The sequence below is a fragment of the Perognathus longimembris genome, chromosome 9, assembly GCF_023159225.1.
Source record: "Perognathus longimembris pacificus isolate PPM17 chromosome 9, ASM2315922v1, whole genome shotgun sequence".
Lineage (NCBI taxonomy): Eukaryota > Metazoa > Chordata > Mammalia > Rodentia > Heteromyidae > Perognathus > Perognathus longimembris.
The window spans coordinates 60410882-60427348 of record NC_063169.1 but is presented as its reverse complement, the minus strand read 5'-3'; the positions used below and the strand labels follow the sequence as shown (position 1 = coordinate 60427348).

Sequence of the window (16467 nt, the reverse complement as noted above, 5' to 3'; positions counted from 1 at the left end):
GTCTTGCTAAGGAGGAGTCATCTCAAGAAAATGACATCTGAACTGAAGCTACAAGAAGCATCATATTTTACCCAGGACGATAGGAGCAGAAGTGTAAAAAGGGAGATTTCCCTTCCGTGACCCCAGTGATCCTGAACTCCATGTTGCCTCATTTGGTGGTTCTATGTCTATTCCTCTCTTCTTTAATACAGGGCATAGGGTGAGGCAGGGATAAAGGCACAGACCTACCACCTCTTTCAAATTTCAAAGAAAACATCCAAAATAATCCACCATGAAATGAACTAGGTACAAGGAGACAAACATTGTGTTCACTTATTTAAAGCACTGCGAGAAGACAGACTTGAGAGATAAAAAGAGATTAGCTGGGGCCCAGAGAAGTTATTATTTACTGAGTAGAGTTATTATTTAGTTACAGGATGATGAAGAATTCTAGAAATGGGTAGTGGAGTTGGATGCACAATGTAAAAAATAATTAACCGCACTAAATTGCACTCTTCAATTATTAAAATGCTAAGCACCACATTTTGTATATTTTACCACAGTAAAAAATAGCAATAGGAGTTACTTTCCTATAATTTGATTTTCAAAACAATTTTCTGAAGGGGCCAGCATGATTACCATGAAGATGGCTTTTAATAACCATAAGAAGTTAAGCTAAATCAGTTCAGTAAGCATCACCTATTTTCAGATGATCAAAGATAAGGTCACTCAATTAAGAATGCTTCAACTACTGAACTGTACATTTTAAATGAGAGAATTTTGGGGAATGTCCCATTAGTGTTATGGATATTTCTAAGACAATTTTTATCAGACTTAGAAACATTTTCTTGGGAATTTTTTGACTCATTGATATTATATATTAGTTGATTGCTTCCTTAAAGATTATAAAGAAATTTAATAGTTGATATATCTACATATTCACACGTAAATTCTACAGACCATTAGTTTGCCCTCAAAAATGTCTATGTTGAAACTTTTGCACAATCAATATGCTAACATTGGGGAAGGGACTCAGAGGTAATAATATGGGAGGTAAGAGTCCTTAGAACAGGAATTTGAATCTTTACAAGGGCTCCAGAGAATGCAGTTTTCCCATTCTGTTATTCTAAATAGGATAAGCCTAAACAAAGGCACAGCCAGACATGTCAAATTTGAACTTCACAAAAGTCAAGACAAAGATAAAATGTTGAAAGGGAGAAGCAAGAAAAGACATTATCTGCAGAAAAATAGGTGTAGGCTTCAGAAACCGTGAAAGGCAGAAGTGTCATACCATTTTTCTCAGGCTGAAAGGAAAGTCCTGTCAATCTATGTTTCTGCAACTAGGAAAGCATCCTTTAGGAATAAGGATGAAGTGAAAATATAACCAGATAAAGGAAATGTAAAGCCATATATTAGAAGAGGGTTGATTCCAAAAGAGTGAAGAGGAATTCTTCAAGAAGAAGAAAATAGAATAAAGGAATCAAAACATCAGACACCATTAAAAAGCCAAAGAAAGAGTAAACATGATTAAATATAACATTGTTTACCCCTTGAAATTGAAAAATTATATTTGAATCAAAAAGTAAAATTTATGATGAGGGTCTGAATATATAGATGATATATAGAAGATAAACGACAGGCAGCTTAGAGAGATAGCGTATTTAATAAAATTACCAAAAAAGGATATGTAAAGGCTCCTAATTAGTGGTAAAGCTTTGGAACCAAAGTACTAAAATGTTATTGGTGGAATACTGTTACAACTGTGAATGTATATTTTCAATTTCCAGGATAACCACTAAGAAAAAAAAATACATGAAGAGGTATGCTCAAAACAACACTGAACTTAGTCAAGTGGAATACTGAAGAACATTCCAGAATCTGGCCAGAAGATAGGAACATGAATAAATAATATAAATGTAATAATTAGAAAGGGCCCAAAAGCAAAAAAAAGGCAGATTTACATCAAATTACATCAAATATAAATGATGTATACACACAAATGTCAAAGTAATTTGAATATGCATGTGTCAAAACTAACAATTTGTATACAATTATGCATTGGAATTTCATCTGTGGAATCCTAACGAAAAAAAAATGGCCCTTTAAAGTTGCTTTACTGAATGCATATATAGCAAAAAATAAATAAATAATTACAAAAAACTATAGTGTTTCCCTTTGGAAGAAGTAACTGAATGATAGGAAAGCAATCTGTCACAGTCTATATCTTGAAAACACTTTCCCTCAAATTCAACGAGCAAAAATGTCACTGAGAGTTTATTTCACAACTCTCTGCCCACAGAGATGACTCCAGAGGCCTGGGCTATGCATAGGAGGTAGAAGTTTCACAACTCATCACAGATGCTCTTGGTACTGGGGGGTTCTCTGTACCCCACAGTGTAAGAACCTTTGAATTCTAGAGAAATATTGTTATTAAACTGTGTGAGACACCGGTGACTCACATTTGTAATCCTAGCTACTCGAGAGGCTGAGATCTGGAGGATTTCAAGTTTAAAGCCAGCTCTGGTAGAAAAGTCCTCAACTTCATTTCCAATTTTAACCAATAAAAAGCTCGACTGGAGGTGTAGCTCACAGGGTAATGTACCAGCTGTGATGAAGAAAGCCTAGTAGACTGGATGCCTAATATCCAAACCTTCATCCCAGCAAAAAGGAGAAAAAAAAGTGCATGAGTCAATGAAGACTGAAAGCTAATACCTTTTTCATATAAATATATACAGCAGTAGAGTGAAATTACTGGTCCTAGTGTGGACAGAAAACACAACAGTTGTGAAAGGCAGGTGACAAGAACCCGTATTTCATGTCCAGAGCCACAGCTCAATAGGAGCTAAAGGAGAACTGATATTGGCAAGTCCAGTATTTGACAAGATGCTACACATCTCTGAACCACACTCTTGTCAGGTGAAAGAAAAACGAAAACCTATGTTAATTTCATGACCCTCTACCTAATACTACTCAACCATTTATTTAGCTGATGTCAAAAAAACTTGTCCAACCTGCTTAGAACCTAAACTAGCACTAACAGGAATATCTGTATGCAAAATGAGATGCTGGTATGATTTTTAAGTGTCAAGCAGAGAGACTCTAAGACACTAGTTTGTCTCAAAGGAGTGATTAAAAAGAAATACTTTGCAGGAAAGTCTGGGAGAAAATTAATCTCCAAAAGGAGAAGATTAGAAGCAAGGAGAAACTGAAGGACATAATTAGTGCAGAGAAGACTTGAGGTATGGCAGACATGAAGAAATGAATAAAGTGTGCATGCATTGGGTGACACAATCCAACAGCAGGAGGTGCAAAGCTTATTTTTTATAAGTGTGTTTCTGAAGTACTTGCAGAATGAGCAAATGGTAGACATGTATGGCACCGATAGACATGCACAGTATTGATCTAGAGCTAGAAAAAAATCAAACCTTAAATTGTCTGTGTGTACAAAAGGACAAGAAAAGAAAAGATAAACATAGTTTATCTTGTCAGAACAAATTTATTCTAATTCTTTACTAAGGATAATGTGCACACAGGGTTTGACTGAGGCTTGACAGGGGAATTAGAGGGGAATTAAGTTTCTCTCCCTAGATAAAATGGATTAAATTTCTGTCAGGTTGGAAAACAGGCAATCATCTGTCTATTGCATAAGGAACTGGCTGTATCTCCATGTTCCCCAGATAAATAGCATCCCCCAGAGGCCAATGAGGACCAAGAGGGAGCTGCTGAACTTGAGATGAGTCTCGGACTGCCACATGCCACATGAAGAGGGCCAAGTCACCTAGAGGTGGGCAGAACAATTGGACAGACTGAGATTTCCAAAGCAAATGCAATACATTTTTCTGGCCTTGTATTCTTTTATTTATTTATTGTCATTGTAAAGGTGACTACAGATGGGTTTCAGTTACTTAAGTCAGGTAAAGAGGACATTTCTTCTGAAGAACATCATCCCTTCCCTCGCTCTCTCCCAGGTGTCCCCCCAGTCCCCACCCACAAGTTGTATAGTTCATTTTCAACACAGTTTCTAGTATCACTGCTCCATTTGTTTACTCTTTGTCCCACCATTTCTGTGCCACCCTTGTCCTCCCCCAAACAGATAAATGAACAAACAAGACAAAAGGAAATGAAAACAGAAACAAAGAGAAAAAAAAAAGACCTCTAGTTTCCATTTCCTGGAGTTCAATTCAAGAAATATTATTTTATAGGGTCAGATGCACATAGCTATGGCACCTGTTCTCCTTTGGTCTCACTCTGTATAGGTCCTAGAGACCTATACAATGTATTCTTGTTCATCACATATACCTCAACATGGAAGTCTCGAATTTCAATATGCAATGAATTGTACTTACCATCCAGTAAAGTTTCACAACATACTTGCCATAGCTGTTGAACAAGGGCATATGGCCCTTGACAGCCTTGCACAGTGAGTAGATGTGTTCCCAGGGCTTCCAGGGGAGAAAAGGAGGCTCTCCCGTGTTTCCTTTGAAATAACTGCTCAGAATCCCACCATTGAATATCTTCCACACTGCATAGATTTCACTGATTATCCACCGCATCAGCTGAAGAAATAATTTATGCAATCATTAATTTGTTCCTTTTAAATTAAATTGTGCAAGTTAGAGGGAAATACCATAAAAAATAACTCCAGTAGTAAATTAAATATGTACCTTTCCCTCCTTCCTTCTTCCCAACCTCCCTCCTTTTCTTCTTTCTTTCCTTCCGCATTCCTCCCTTTCTTTCTTCCCTCCCTTCCCTTCCTCCTGACCTCCCTTCTCATCAGTACTGGGGTTGGAACTTATGACCTATCACTTGCTAGACAAGCACTCAATCTCTTAACCAACATCCCAGCTCTTATAGTCCCTATTTCTAACCTAGAGAACAAAATCCTATGATTTTTAAAAATAAATACAGTAATAACACAAACTTAAGTGCCTGGTAACATTGGCCTCCATCTGACATTTACTAAGCTCTTTATCTTGGTATGGGTAGGTATGGGGGTTAGAACTGAGAGAGAGACAGAGAGACACAAAGAGACAGAGAGAGGAAGTAAAAGGAGGAGGAAGAGGGGGAGGAAGAGGAAGAAGAGGAAGAGGAAGAGGAAGAAAGAGTGAGGGAGAGAAGAGGAGAGAGACTGAGATTAGATGCTTCTGAAAGTACTCTTGATTTGGGGGGCATTGCTGGGGATTCAAACCCATGGCCTAACACATGTTAGGCACTTATTCTATCATTGAACTATATTCTCAGTCCAATACTGAAGGCTTCTATAAATAAATTCATACAGTTTCCTGAGTGTTCTCATTCCACAAACCAAACAAAATGTGAGATGTTAATTGTCTTGATTTTGGTAAATATACCTCATTGTATTCGAACAGCAAATCCTTAAATCATATACTTTAAATATGTATAATTTTTAGTTTTCAACTATGCTCCTACAAAGTTGGAGCATATACCAAAACATAGACAGGAGCAAGGGAGAAGTGAAATCGGATGTTTGGAGGTGGGTAGACTGTGTAATAGGAACACATTCCCTACATCTCTACCTACCTCACTGCAGATTAAATGCTCATTGACTGAAAACATGTCAAATGTGATTTCATTTTTCACAACTACTGGAGTCTGAAATAAATGATACGGATATAGGTTCACTTTATATGAAACAATGAAGGAAACAACATAATGTAAGCCAAATTTGACATCATTTCTTATAATCAAAAGCAATCAATTAAAGAAAAACAAGCATGCTGTTCTCTCATCTTAGATCTTCATTATAGAATTCTGAATAAAAGAGTATTGTAACATAAAATTATAAGCCTATATTACATAAGTTCCGCAGGCACACAAACACAGAGAATAGAGTATAAAGAGATTTACAATTTGGTTGAGTGTTAGTGACTCATGCCTGTAATCCTAAATACTCAGCAGATTGAGATCTGAGGATCACAGTTTAAAACCAGCCTAGGCAAGAAAGTTCATGAGACTCTTACCTCTGATTAACCACCACCAAAAAGCCAGAAGTGGAGCTGTGGCTCAAGTAGTTGAGCACTAGCCTTGAGCAAAAAAGCTGAAGAACAGTGCCCACACCCTGAGTTTAAGCCCCAAGACTAGTATGAGAGAGAGAGAGAGAGAGAGAGAGAGATTTACAACTTAATCATTCAGTTAAACCTGCAGCCTTGCTAACATTTGATAGATGAAAAAATACCTCTATCATGGATGAAACATATTAATCATGGCAGATTTTAAAAGCTTGTCCAACTTTAAATCCTGACCCATTTTAATATAAATGTCATGGTCATTATTTAATCAGTACAATAATAAAATAATAACTTTAAAACAATAGAGAAATGTGATTTGTAAAATTGAAAAAGTGAGCTCTAATTCATATCAAAACTTATATGATTAACATATCAAATTAGCATGCACGCAGTTTTATTACAGAATTCACTTTTATGGAAGATAATTTGACCAAATACCCTCAACCACTTGTACAACTAATACCCTAAAATTAGGTTACTAAAAGAAGCCAGGTTGCTGGTGGCTAGGGCTTGCGGTCCTATCTACACACCAGGTATCTAAAATCTGAACCATGTCAGTTTAAAGTCAGTTGGAGAAGAAAAGTCTTTTGAGATTCCATCTCCAAGCAACCAACTAAATCAGACTGCAGACATGGCACAAGTGGTAGAGTGGCAATCATGAACAAGAAAGCCAATCAAGAACCTAGGGCTAAAAGTTCAAGACCTGATACAAGACAAAAAATGTCAATAAAACCATCATTTATATATTTGAGAAAGATTTACCTAAACTCTTTTGAAGGCATGGGTTGACTCTTCCGGTCATCAATTATAAACAGAGCTAATTCAGGTTGACTCACTATGATGCAATGCTCATAATCTGCCTATCTATTCTTTCCAGCAAGTACCAATGCTTAGTAAAATTAACCAGTACCCAGAACTACAAAGCTAAAACTCCAAGTATTAGACTTAGCAGTCACCAGCAGAGAAATGGCTTTACAATATATTGAAAATAAATATTAAGGCAGAAGTCTCTACAATCGCCTTTTAGCATCCCTATTCCTTAAACCTTACAGCTGGTGGATATGGCACAGTGTGTAATATAATCCATGCTGAAGGGCCTGGGGCACTAATTGCCTGAGTTTAAGGATAAGCGGCCTGTTCATTCACTCTGATCACAGCTCTTGTTGACCCTGATATCTTAAAGCCAGGGCTTTAAGATTCTGAAAACTCAGCTTCATTCTGACTTAAATCATGCTATTTTATTTTGTCTTTTGTATAATGCATTCTCTGGTTTGTTTTGGGTCAGACTGTATTCTTTATTGACATGTAGATTGTGATTATTTAGTGACTGGTGAAATAGATTTAGCAGTTCAAGATTGCAGACAGCGACAAATAAAAGCTATAATAGAGCAAATCTCATCTAAGGTGGTCATTATTGTTTTATAGGGAGTTTGCTTTTTGGACATAATTTAATGAGCATTTCCTTGTGGATCTAGAACTTTCTTACTTAGTCAGACTGCCAGTTCTGACCTGGTTCCTGTTCTGGGTTGGCTCATGAAGGAAGCCATTCAGAGCAGGTAGAGACATAGTAGCAAAGGCAGCACTGTGGTCAGCTAAGGGGAAGATTCATTAATAACAATGAACAGAGTTATCTCTAGTACAAATATATTTCTTCGAACTAAATTCTATTAAAATGGAAAGTGGTTCACAAAACTTTTCTACTTAAATCTTACCACTCCCACTTTGTGAAATTCATCTTTTTACTTATATGAAACATAAATCATTATCACGTACAATAAGCACGCTACTAATAGCAGATTAGCATTAAGTAATTATATTTATAATGCAGAACTTAGTTTCTTCATTTTAATGTGATCTAATCCTAAAATTTATTTACAAGTCTAGTTCATGTATATTTATTTTATTTAAAATGTCTTATAAAAAGGCACTTAAAATATTCTCATGGATTGAGAGGAATCTTTCTTTTTTTCCATTTTAGTAAATCCATTTGAATTGGGTACCTTCAATTTTACCTACTATCACGTACAAATTGTATTTTTCTACATGAATATCAATTATGAGGAAAACTAAAATTTTGTGTGGAAACAAATTTAATAGAATCTATGACTGGACATAACAGCCAGCTCTCTTACAACTAGTGGACTAGTAATAAATAGTTTAGCCTACTGGTTTTCTAGTTAGTAAATGAAAACAGGAGCATCAATGAGGGAAAATGGTGTTGGTGATTACTGTAACAGGAACAAAGAGATGAGTGAACGTAACACACAGACTAGGATGTGGAGTTGTGCAACATGTGAATGAGGGTTTCCTGGAGCATGCTGTTTGGTGTGGCTCAGGCTGGTTGACAAGGGAGTAGAGAAATAGCATCCTTAGAAAAGGCTTCAATGGATTTCTTAGAGGATTCTAATTGTGAAACTCTCAGATTGCAAACTTTATTCTAATAAGAACTACAGAAAAAAAAAATAGATCTCCTTTCCAGGTTAGTTCACGCTAAGAAGCAGAAAGGGAAAAAGCTGTCAGTGAGAATGAAAGAAACCAGTGCCCAGTGTTTGAGGTTGTAACTTAGTATTTTGGAGAGAATTAGAAACACCAAAGCGGCAGACAAAATTTCAATAACCTCTTTGAAACTAGAAAGTGAAATTATTAACTGAAGTTATTAACTGAAAAGCACTGACTTCTGATATAAATGCAAAGAATTTAAAAATCCATATGGCTTTATCTTGCTGCATATCACAAGAAAAATTATAATAACTAGTGTGATAGCCAGGTCAGCTAATCATAAGGAGGAGATACAGAGGCTCATAGTTTGAGACCAGTCTGAGGAGACAATATATTACCAAATATATTAAGCATGGTAGGACTTGTCTGTAATCTCAGCTAGATGGGAGACATAGGTAGGAAAATTGCAGCCTGAGCCCAGGCCAAGATAAGAAACTCAATCCACATAACAATGTTTTTAAAAGTTTCAAAATGGTAATATTTTTATCACAAAGATCTATTTTTATAGCTAATATTTTATTTAAAAGTAAAAATATGTCTTACCCGACTAATTATAAAATCCTGCGGGCGTTTCCAAGTATACGGTTTCAGTGATGGTGGCAATTCAATCTTTCCTTCAGGGTCTTCAAAAAAATGCTACAGAAAAATAAATTGAGGGCTTTTTGTTACTCATATAGTTTTGTGAAAGTAAAAGCGATAGAATCGTAATAAAAAGACAGTGCACAGACTTGAATAATCAGTAAGCATCTATAGGGCAATGTGTGCAGATGTGCAGATGTCCCTAGACTCCCAGGGAGTGTCTGGACAGAACACCGGTTGAACCATGCTGTGATCACTTGACCTAGCTAACTGAGCCAGATGTTGATTGTAGGGGTAGCGTTCCAGACACAAGCTGTTTTAGAACACAAATAAGGTACAGTGGGAAAATGCTTTTAGATGGACAAGTTATGGTCATATTTTCCACAGATAACATTTTATTTTTATGTGAGTGGAGAAGAATGAAAAACGTTGACCTAATCTTCAATTACTGCAATTATAAACAGGAATGTTTACTACTTGGACCTTTAATCTTTCATTTACTTTTTTTTCTTTTTAATGTGTGCCAGTCCTGGGGCTTAAGCTCAGGGCCTGAGAGCTGTCACTGAGCTTCTTCATTCAACCCTGGTGCTCTACCACTTGAGCCACAGTTCCACTTCAGGCTTTTTTGCTGGTGAGCTGGTGATGAGAGTTTCATGGATTTTTTTCCCTGGGCTAGCATTGAACCACAATCCTCAGATCTCAACTTCCTGAGTAGCTAGGATTATAGGTTTGAACCACAGGGTCCAGCTATTAATTTTTAGAAGTGATTTTGGGTTGGGCTTTTTTTTGAGAAATTATGCTATAAGTTCATACGCAGTTGTATGAAATAATACAATGAGTGCTTGTGTTCTCTTTACCCAGTTTCTCCAATGGTAACTAACATCTTGTAGAACTCTAGTACAGTTATTGACCTTAAAAAGTATCAAAACAAGGTGAGCTTCACAGTCATCTCCTCCCAATCATTCAAGAACATTTATTAAGGTGTGAAGACCAGAGATGAAGCTAAATATAAGACACTGGAGGAGGCAGGCACTGTGTCAATATTTTGGGTCTGGAGAGATGGAAGATGTTGTCTGGGACTCTCAAATCAACCACAAGAGTCCCTTCAACCTCTTTCCTGGGTGCTTCTGGCACCTGCTGAGCCTTGGGGAAAACGCAGGCTGACCCTGAGAACCCTGAAGTTGCTCACTGTCCCTGTGCTCATGAGGTGAAATGTGGTTGTTTTGTTTTTCCAAACTGATATCCCACCAACATTTTATTCTTAATTCCAGTAACTCTTCCTTTAAGGGTTTTCCTTCCCCAGTACCTTCTGAGTTCTGAGAATTCTTACCTTCTCTATATCTCTAACTGCCTAGATTGTTAGGACTTGAAAATTCATGTTCAACTATCATGCTTTCTGTGGGCCTCATTAGTTGACCGATATAGGCGTTCAGAAAAAGAATGAATGAATTATGTTCCTGGGCATTTGAGCCAGCTAAAAACAAATTCAATGTTCATTTAAAAATCTGCAATCTACAGGAGTGCTGTGAGCAAAATTATTATTAATAGTAGCCTAAAGCTAGAAACTGCCCACACAACCATATGGCCAAATATTAAACAAACAAGTACTTTTACTTTGAAATGCTCCTTGTCAATAATTAAAAACAGAATATATAGATCCATGAGAAGAATGAATACACTCTTTCCATTAGGGGATAGAGACCAATATGAAAGCTCATCCAGGTCTACTTACAAATACTGGACTCTTGACAGTTTTGTCCTTTTCTTTGCCAACTTTGCCCGAGTCCCACTTTTCAGCATTGATGTCAGCTTCACTCCACTCTGGCCAGATTGGGAATTTCCCCTTCTTTTGTTCAGCAGAACCAGATGGTGCATTTCTGCCAAAAAAAGGGAGATGGTAGAAAGTATGAGGGTGGGATGCTTTTAATTAAAATCTCTGGATAAAATACAGGACCTAAATTGAATTATCTTTTTAAGGAGCGCAGATTAAATACATTTGTCAATATGATGTCATCCATGTGTAAGCATATTGAGGATTGAAATGACCACTGAGGTAATTCTATGAACAAATTTCACATATTGATTTCTACTTACTAATGCAAGAAATTGAAAATGGATAAAAATTCTACATCATGTTTGATACACTTAATGAAAAACCCTGTATCATATTTGATATACTTAACGAAAAACTCTTGCATTTGAAAGTACTAAAAGCTGTTAGACATTACAAATATAAGTTTGATCTTCAATTTTTGGCCAGTTCTGGGGGCTCGGACTCAGGGTCTGAGCACTGTCCCTGGCTTCCTTTTTGCTCAGAGCTAGAGCTCTACCACTTGAGCCACAGCGCCACTTCCACCTTTTTCTGTTTATGTGGTGCTGAGGAATCGAAGCCAGGGCTCCATGCATGTAAAAGCGAGCACTCTACCACTGAGCCATATTCTCAGCCCCAAGTTTGATCTTCTAGAAGGACAAAGAAGTGATTATTATTGTTGAGGCATAGAAGTCATAAAAGAAGGTTTAGGAACTGGTAATACTGGGAAATAAATGTTAAGTTTTAGGAAATTCATACCTGCCACAATGAAAATCATTTATTCACAGTTCTGTCATCTATAAATATATGCAAATACATTCAAATCACAAGTGTTACAAAAGAGTTCAAAGATGAATACAATAGAAATGTGGAAATTTATTATTTAAAAAATGTCATCTGGAGATGTGGTTGGCAAGGAATTTGACCAGATGCTTAATAAAATAAACCATGGATTGTGTTATGTGCAGAGGTTATAAAGACCCTTTGGAGATGGCCCACCCTCATCTTGACAGTCATGAATGTGACTTTTCATCCATTAATTTTGTTGGCATATGGGATTGTTAAGCTTAGAATACAGAAATGTGGTAGCGCTGATTGAATCTCATCAACACCTAAAAGATGAAAGCTTTCATAGGCTGACAGAAGAGGCAGGGAGAGGAGAGAAAGAGATCTTAAGCATGAGGACTCAACATTCCAGTGCTTGCTTGAAGATGGAGGAGGACATGAGAGAAACATTGCAATCTGCTTGTTTGAGGTCTGCATCTGCCAAGGACCTCTGACAACAGAAGAAGAACTGTAAACTTTGATCTACAGCAAAACAGAACATTCTGGACTTGGCATGGTTTCTGAAGCCTTAAGGGAGAACCTAGATGAAACCACTAGATATTCTGGGCCATGAAGTAGTAAAATTATACGTGAATGATGCCTTAAGTCACCGAAATTTGTAGTGCAGTAATAGAAAACTAATATTAATCACAATGTAAATAAAAATTTTAAACAAAACCACATAGATGCTCAACTTCATCATCCACTAGAAAAATGCAAAATAAATCAGTGAGACATTACTACAATAGCTAGAAAAAAAACTATATTAAATTGGCAAGAAGGTAGAACAGCTGGAACTTTCATACATACACTGCATATGGGAAGATAAAATACAAAATTCTGGAAAATAGTCCACCAGTTTCTTTAAAAATAAAGCATATCTCCGGGGCGGGGAATATGGCCTAGTGGTAGATTGCTTGCTTCGCATATATGAAGCCCTGGGTTCGCTTCCTCAGCACCACGTATATAGGAAGAGCCAGAAGTGGCACTGTGGCTGAAGTGGTAGAGCACTGGCCTTGAGCAAAAAAAAAGTCATGGACAGTGCTCAGGCCCTGAGCTCAAGCCCCAGGATTGGCAAAAGAAAAACAAAAAAACAAACAAACAAACAAAAAAACTCTAAGCATATCTCAGGTGTAAGATTCAGTCATTCTAGTCCTAATTTTTTAATCCAAGAAAAGTGAACATATAAATGTATACAAAACTTGTACAGAAGATACACAGCATATTTTCTTACAAGAGCCAAATCTTTGAACATCCTTAGTGCCCATCAGAAGTTACATAGCTACACATGTTGTGTCATATCTATACAGTGGAGTCTGAACATCAAATGATTGTGAGTGAAAGAAATTTTATATCCATCAGCATAAAACTCAGGCTAAAAAGGATCAGAAGACAGAAGATTGGGCACCGGGGTGAGAGAAGGATAAGAAGAAGGAATTGCCAAGGGCAGAAGGAAACGGTTCCAATAGTCCATTATTCTGATATGATTTTGCTCTCCTGTGTATAGTGGCACATTAAAACTTTAAGTTTGTGACATATGCAATGAATTCTTGACTGCATTCTCTCCCCTTCCCCTCTTCATTTCCTCCCTGCTCTCCCCTTGGGTTGGAGGTGTGTTGAAGGTGGGTGAAAATGTTGAAGGAGGTGACACAGATCAAGATGCATGGTATACAGAAAGTGCTTTCCTAAATGGCAAAACAAAATTCAATACATACCCTACAAATTAAGAAAAGTGAGGGAAGGAGAGGGCTGGGAGGGTGGGTGAGAATGTTGAAAGGGATGACACTGATCAAGATGCACTGTATTCATAAACTGGTTTGTTGAATGTCAAATCCTTTGTACAACTACTTAAAGGTAATATTTAAAAATTTAGTCAAGTGCATGCTTCAAATCATGCAAGTTATTATATGTTAACTTCATATCAACAAGCCAATTTAAGAAAGAAAGAGGAGGAAGAAGAGGAAACAGGAAGGGAAGAGCCAGAGATTACTGAGGGGAAGAGAAGGAAAGGGAAAGAAATATGAGAATTTTAAAAGAATAAGATGAAATTCCAAACACTGCTTTGTGACAGGAGTATTATCTGTTTTAGATTCATAAATCATTCAAACCTTCATTCTATTACATATTTGATTGCCACAGCTCATTCTGTATGATAGAACTTGTCTGACCTATGTTGCTAAATACCCTGCAAAATTAAAGGTCAAAATTCTCTTTATATGCATTTAAAAAAATCAGCCCATGTTAGCAAACATTTGTTTTATAATCTTTTTTATCAATAAAATAACTTTTTGGAACACAAAAACCACATACTTTGCAAAAATGATTAAAAATATCATGAGATTAAAAAAATCAGGCAAAACTTCAGCTGGTATCAAAAGCCACTGAAATCTTATAAGCAATAAAAACTAAAGCAGCTGAATATGGCTTACACAGAATGCAACATATTTATATGCCTGCTTTCATTAGATTATTTTATGAGAGAAGCAAACTGTAGAACAGGAAAGGTTCAATAAAAAGAGGGCTTAGAATTTTGTTTCCTTAAAGCCTGCCGTGCAGTCAAAGGACATGATTTTATTCCTGGGGGAGGCAGTTTATTTCTGCCTTGTGCAATCAGGAGTGTGGGCTAAAACACTCCTAGACTCTGATTCTGAATAGAATGACACAATGGGCTTAATTTGGGTCAGGAGTATCTTAAGTTATACTTTTCAGATGATGAAATATGTAGGAAAATGTGCAAACTAAAAGATGTTTTCTAAATTGAAACTCATTAAAACCAAGTAGTTATGTTGACCTGAAGTCATTTTTAGAATAATTATTTAAATGGCAATGGGTTGTAAAACTTCTTCTTTTCTTCCAGTACATTTGTACTGGAACGAATGGAGCAATTTAATAAGACTATTTCTAGTCTGAAATAATTTGAAATTAGTAAGAACAAATAGCATAACAACTACAGTGCAAAGGTGAAAGTAAAGAAGCTTACAGGTGGTTTGGGGACTGGTGGGCATTGCTTCCAATCAAGAAAGTGTAAGCTTCCTGGAAAGGAAGACTAGATCTGGATGTAGCTGAGGACAGTGTGGAAGTCACAGAAACATAGGAAATAGTATCCTGAATTATATTCCCTTGGATACATGCCCTCAAGTGGTGTTGCTGGATCCCAGGTGTAATTTTAGTTCTTTTGAGAAATCTCCATACTGCTTTCCATAGTGTTTGTACTCATTTACAGCCCATTAACAGAATATGGGTTCCTTTTCGTCACATCCATGAAAGCATCAGTTGTTTGTGCTCTTGACGATGGCCATGTTAACTGGACAATCTCTATTTCATTTTGCTTTGCATTGCCTTTCTTGCCAGGGATGTTGGAAATTTCTTCATAGTCACTGCAGTTAAGCTATAGAAGCAGTACAGATGCCTGCAGTCTAGATGGACCAAGAAAATATGCGTGTGGATATACGCAGACACATACACACATATGTGTGTTACACCCACATATATGTATATACAGAGTCTGCAGGAAAATGTGTAGGGTTGAAAAATGGGTGGACAAGGGTCATCTTTTCTCTCATACATAGAATCAAGACCTAAAGATAACAAGATAAACACATATGTGGGGGGAGAGTGAGAAAGAGAAAACATGGATATAAATTTGAGACTATTTGGGGAGGAATGAGGGAGAGGGGAAGTAGGAAAGAAAATGGCTGTGTGTATAGTATTAAAATCTATCCTTTCATCTACTGAGGGGCATCTGGGTTGGTTCCATATTTTAGCTATGGTAAATAATGCTGCAATGAACATAGTTGTACGGGTAGCTTTAGTGTGGCCTTGCTTGTGATCCTTTGAGTAAATGGCCAAAAGTGGGGTTGCTGGGTCATAGAGGAGCTCTATGTGTACACTGCCCTATTCATAAGGAAATGAAAAGACTTGGGGACAAAAATCATACTAAGTACGGTGAGCCAGACACAAAGAAACATAGGTTCCATGGTTTCCCTCTTTGTTCATTATTAGTATATGTCTAGGAGAGTCCTAACCGATGATCACAATAGCTCAATAGCTTTGCACACAAGAACACATAAGATGATGCTAAGTGATATGAACTCCAAGACATGGAAACAAGTGGTTTATCATTGTTGTTATTTTTAACATAATATGCGAAATTATTTCTTTTTTCTTTCGTTTATCTTTCCTATGGTTTAGCCCCTATTGTCACCGTATTTGATTTTGGTATATATGTTTGTCTGAATTAGGGAAGGGAAGGGGAACATCAAAATGGTGAGGCAAAGGGTAAAAAGGCAGACCGCAATATGTTGTAAACTCACTGTATGAACAACTGGGGGTGGGGGGCTTGGGAAGAGGAGAAGGTGGGAGAAAAATGAGGGATCCGAGGTAACAAGTTTGAAAGAATCTTACTATGTAACTGTAACCCCTTCCTATGTCACCTTGACAATGAAAAATTTTACAAATTGATCCCGTCTATGTACAAACACTGCATAGGGAATATCACTGAAAGCTGTTGACTAGGGAGAGAGTAGGGGATAAGAAGCCCAGCTCCAGATAGCCACTCCTTTGATGGAAGCTATCACAGTTCACAATTCATAACCTTCCAAGGCATACCAGCTTGAAGATGCCTTACACTCCGGGTCTCTCATGGGGTTTCTCTGCTCTCTCCTTCTTTCTCTCCTCTCCCTTTCCCTCTGTCTCTCCCTCTGTCCTCTCTCTCCCCCTTGCCTCTCTCTCCTCTCTCTTTCTCTC

General features: G+C 37.1%; 1 protein-coding gene across 1 annotated transcript in view; it reads right to left on the bottom strand.

Moving 5' to 3' along the window:
* The window catches only part of Adgb (androglobin), a 94514-nt gene that overhangs the window by 77618 nt on the left and 429 nt on the right, over nucleotides 1-16467 (bottom strand). The window contains exons 2-5 of the mRNA XM_048354251.1: nucleotides 10819-10963; nucleotides 9051-9143; nucleotides 5521-5592; nucleotides 4326-4535 (exon numbers count right to left, since the gene is read on the bottom strand). Of these exons, the coding sequence (XP_048210208.1) occupies nucleotides 4326-4535; nucleotides 5521-5592; nucleotides 9051-9143; nucleotides 10819-10963 (520 nt within the window). The remainder of the gene's footprint in view (nucleotides 1-4325; nucleotides 4536-5520; nucleotides 5593-9050; nucleotides 9144-10818; nucleotides 10964-16467) is intronic.